Source organism: Mytilus californianus, unplaced genomic scaffold (genome assembly GCF_021869535.1).
Source record: "Mytilus californianus isolate M0D057914Y unplaced genomic scaffold, xbMytCali1.0.p SCAF_12, whole genome shotgun sequence".
Lineage (NCBI taxonomy): Eukaryota > Metazoa > Mollusca > Bivalvia > Mytilida > Mytilidae > Mytilus > Mytilus californianus.
Genome location: NW_026262604.1, coordinates 23,932,334 through 23,937,420, shown reverse-complemented (window position 1 = coordinate 23,937,420; position 5,087 = coordinate 23,932,334). Strand labels below are relative to the sequence as shown.

The 5,087-nt window shown below is 31.3% G+C and overlaps 1 protein-coding gene across 1 annotated transcript; it reads right to left on the bottom strand.

Moving 5' to 3' along the window:
* Positions 1 to 358: 358 nt before the first annotated feature.
* LOC127722353 (uncharacterized) lies at positions 359 to 4,530 on the bottom strand. Its single transcript, XM_052229238.1, has 4 exons — positions 4,336 to 4,530; positions 3,535 to 3,738; positions 1,073 to 1,179; positions 359 to 466 (listed from the first exon to the last, which is right to left on the bottom strand). The coding sequence occupies exons 1-4, from the start codon at positions 4,472 to 4,474 to the stop codon at positions 359 to 361; spliced, it is 558 nt and encodes a 185-aa protein (XP_052085198.1). The 5' UTR covers positions 4,475 to 4,530.
* Positions 4,531 to 5,087: the final 557 nt, after the last annotated feature.

Below are 5,087 nucleotides of genomic sequence, written 5' to 3'. Positions count from 1 at the left end.
ATTATTATTAATCTGACCATGACTACCTCCCCTTCCTCTGATAGGCCACGTTGATATTGTAAAGGTCAATAATTGCAAAAGGGACAAGGAAATAACCATTAAACTTACTGTTTTCCCTGATAACATCATGAATAGGGCAGATAAAGTGTGTCCAAGTTAACAAAAGCAAACGCTTTTGTCCTGCTTTTCTGTGGCAACATCCTGAGCATTTTTTGGATTTTGAGGTTTTGCTTGTTGACAATGTGATAACTCTTTGAACTATCTTCCCTTATGTTTTGATATTCATTAATTTGAAAGAGTTTGATAATTTTGAAATGTACTTCCTTTTTTGCTTTCAAGATGCATTTTTTAGCTTTCTTTACATATACATACTTGTTGACAGCTTAAATTCCCTTCTTCTTGTCCTTCTGTTTTCATAAACAGGGATACCGAGAATCCTATGTATAGCTTTTTCTACATTATGTTCCTAAATTAAAAAAATACAAAAACCAACGTTTATTGTTTCAAAATGAAATTAAAAGTATATTATAAGTAGCAATTAATCAACTATGATAGTGCATACACTCGCATCTATATACATATATTATGATCCTTGATTTAAAACCTAGATTAATATTATGATTTCCATGTGTACACATTGATCTCAATATTTAAGAATTGGATTCGATATTGTCTTGACGTTTCCATTATGAGATAGTGATAAATATACCGACTGCGAATTACAAAAGTATCTGTGTTTGGTGTATACAGACACAGAAAGAAAAATAAAACGTTAGAGTCAAAGAATTATTCACATTTTTACTTTAAAAAAGAAAATTGGAAAGACTAATCGTCTACCCAAACTTTGTGAAAGTTTCAATGATAAACAAAACTATGAATCAATAGTTATGGTGTTTCTTGTAAACCAAAGGAAGTAACTCAAATGGTTATCAAAGGTATTCTTAGATTATAAGGGTATTGGTTTTGCTCATTGTCTTTCGTGTATCAATTGTTAACCTTTTAGAACTGGAAGCCTGTAAAAGAGCAAGGCTATGATAACGTCCTTAAATGTACTTATTTATGATAAACTTACAGTATTTTCCAAAGCTTCTATTGCTTGTTCCCTAGTAAATCCCATTGACGTTAATGTCATTACTGCTTCATTTGGTGGGAAAGAATTATCTGGCTCTCCACATTGCACTGAAAATATATGAACTTCGAAAGTAGGTTTTTCCCTGACAGTCATGATAGATTTTCCTTAACTAGTTGTCTTACACAGAAAATATCTAAATATTCAGTTCGTAAGTATTTCTTTACACAATGTCTGTAACCTAGTTGAATTTGAAAATAAAATCCTGAAATATAATGTTTAATCGTATTCAAATGATATACTTACATGTTTCGGAAATCTATATCAATTGTTGCGCTATGTTACAAAGGCATAAACGAAGTGTTACAACTTGAGATTTCATCCCGTGGGTATTTTCCATAACAATCGTATTTTTTTTCTAGATGTAGGATTTAATTGCAAAGCATGTTTATTGAATCCTAAACTGGTCAACAAGAATAGACTAGCAAATGTGGCAGAACGTAATTCATTTATAACAATATCTCACAGTATAAGAAAAGAAACTCTAAAATATAAGAGATTGAGAAAACGTATCTTATTTGTGAGGTGCGTGGATATTCCTTAATTGTGCAAAGTGATGCGCGGGGGAAAAATTAAACGTGTCCTTAAGCAAAAGTAATACGTTGTTTATATTCAAAATGATCCTTTTGTCCTAATAATGTAAAAGGAAAGACTGGTTTTTTACTTACATTTATACTTTCTTACTTTGAGGTTTGAAATTACCAATGAAAACCGATTTCAAACATAATGCACAATATTGATAAGATATTTTGAATAATTTACTCCAAAACCTTAATCTCGTACAGACTTGCGTATGTACATGTCTTTAACGTAAAACATACTAGTAATTCAAAACAGGACAATATTTTACGTCTTTTTTTTTCTGCATACTACTGCGATATAATGCTGACACTATTTTGATATCCATTTTAAAACCTTTAGGACTATATTAATAGACAAACAGTATTGTTTGTCAACTAAAATCGATAGAAGACATTTATTTCTAAGCGCTGATATGCTTGGATGATAAATGTCTTCCATTTTTCTTATTTTGTTGATTACTGTACGTTTTGCACAATAACACTATGTAAGAACATGTGACATCCGAACTTTTTACAATTGAATTATAATCTTTTATTAAACTGTTTTTCTTTTTTTTTACTTGTTTTGTATCTGCTAGTATTTTCCAGATCCACTGGGTATTTTTAGAAACAAACAAGGACACACTCAGAATATCCCAGATAGGTGATAATACGGTCTTCACAAACCAGTTGGTTTATTTTTAATTATTCAGTACTTTTAGTACTTTAGATTTTGTCAAATATATTAAACCTATCAAATAAAATTTTAATTATCCAGTTAATTCATAAGAGAATACTTTGTTTTACATTTAACTGTTACTATTACATCTGATGAACCAAACATTCCTCCGCAATACTGTCCTCGTTGTTTTGTAAAATGTTATTTTCGGGTTTTAATTTTTTTACAACTAATTATTAATTAATTTAAACAAATCATTGTTTTAATACAATTAAAACTTCTTTTCAATTTTACCGAATAAGTGTTGTGACGCCTTTTATATTTTATATAAGAAATGATAGCAGATAACCTATTGATGTTCTCAACTTGTATCGTGTTTGTTTCAATGGTCATTTCATTCAAAGTTCTACCAATTTAGACGGGCCATTTTCTTTATTAAGAGTACCGAAAAAGAGGGTCAAACGATACCAGAAGGATCTTCAAACTCATAAGTCGAAAATAAACTGACAACGCCATTGCTAAAACACAACATAGAACAGTAAACAGTAAAAACTAAGCATCAAGAACCCCACGAGAAACTGGGGTGATCGCAGGTGCTTCGGAAGGACAAGCAAATCCTGCTACACATTTTGCACCCGTCGTATTTCTCATGTTAGTACAAACCTGGTAACAAGTCTTATTTTGTAGTTGATATTCGTGAAAAGGGACGTGATTGTAGTAACGACATTATGAATGTATTCGCTATCATCTGTGAAACGGATATTCCGGTCGACCAACTCGTGATGGCGTCCGTAAAATTTACGAAGGGATGCTTTCAACATAACCATTTTCATCTGTTGTTCTAATAGCTTCCATGTGAGCAGCAACATTCTATCAAGGAAATCATGACAGGAAACACAAGCCCTGGAATATCGTATCAATTTGGATATATATGCTCCGTATGCAGGCGCTGCTGGAATGTTGCCACATAAAAATGGACAGTTCACAATTGGGAGGCTGAAATCATCTCTTTTGTCGGAAAGTCCTTTTTCAACCGACTCTCATTGTTAATTTCAAGATGTTAGTCAACATATCAGACAGACTTAACTGAATCTGTTGTGTCTTTTATCACAAGATCGCTGGGATAGATGATTTTAACATAGTTACAAAATTTTCAACTATTTTACCTGCTATATAATCAGGGTTTTCACTACCACAGTTTTCGCAAAATTTAATTTCAACATTTAGAAATGCAGAGCATGGATTTCCTTTTATTTTCCCAATGCACGGCGCTCCAATCTTATACCCACAGTTATTGCAAAACTTCTGATGTTTGTGTATGTCGTGTCCACAGCTCTTGCAACTTTTATTCAGCGGAGCTCTTTTTTTCTCTGAAAACAATGTGTACATAGTTTGGGATGACCAATGTATCTATACTATAGATAATATAAATAATATAACAATTTAAAACTTGAAAATAAGGGCAGTTATTACATAGGTGATCATTATGAGTCATTAAATCCATATTTGGTATCTAGTGGCTTATTACAGTAATTAAGTCTTCACTATTAAGAACCTAATTTCACTGATGTATACACACATTAATGCAAACAATACCAATTTAGGATCAAGACACTACTACTAACTGTGTTTTTCAAGTAAATCACATCCAATTAACTGTGTATTAAGAATGAAACACGTCAACTGACCTGATAATAAATAAATAAATCAGGCAAGAAGTCGGAAGATAAAACTAACTCACCTCGTTACTTGTATCTTACCTTCGACAAACAATCTAAATTGCAATCATTATCATTATATATATTTTTACATAATCAATAAAAATCGTGAAGTAGTTGATTAAATCATTTGACTTTATCATATATATATTGCATAACATATAAAATTACAAAAGAAGAAAGTAGACACAAATAGAATTACAGGCAATTAAGCAATATTATGTAATGCTTTTTACGAAATTTGTTTACCTGATTTTTTTTCAAAGTTTGCTGTCCCGCAGTGTGCACAGAAATTGGTTTCAACACTGATAAACTTTGAGCATGGTTTTCCATTTATTTCACCAATGCAAACAGATCCAAGCTTATTACCACACTTGTCACAAAACATTTGATCCTTCTGTATGGTATTTCCACAGTTCTTACATCGTTCTTTAACAGTTGTGTTTGTTGACACTGAAAAACCAACCAAATACATACTTTCACGAGTTCATAATAGTAATGTTTATTGTGTTAACGTGATAAGTATTATCTTCAAACTTTCTATATAAAAGATCAGAAGGCATTTGAAACACTTTTTAATTTTCATGTAGGTGTTAATTGTCTCACCGACCTTTCGGAATATCTCCATTAATTTCTATTTTTAAAGTTAAATATTGACTCTTTACAGTTTTATCTTCCTGTCTTTGATGAAATAGCTGGGAGTCCATTATTAATATTTTACATGCAATGCCGGCGTATGTTCTTTCTATTCAGCATTGTATATGTTATATACTGAAAAGAGTCGAATCGATGTTTGTGTTTTTATTATTTCATGATAAACACAGCTAGTAATGTCACTTTGAAAAACTATTATTCCTGGAACTTTTCTTAGAGAAATACAATAGCGTATGTTCAATTTAGAACCTTCATAAATATGGCATAACTAGATTATTCAGTGGGGATTCAAAATGTTATATTCAATTTGTTTATTTTGTTACTTTCTTGTTGTCCAATACAAAATG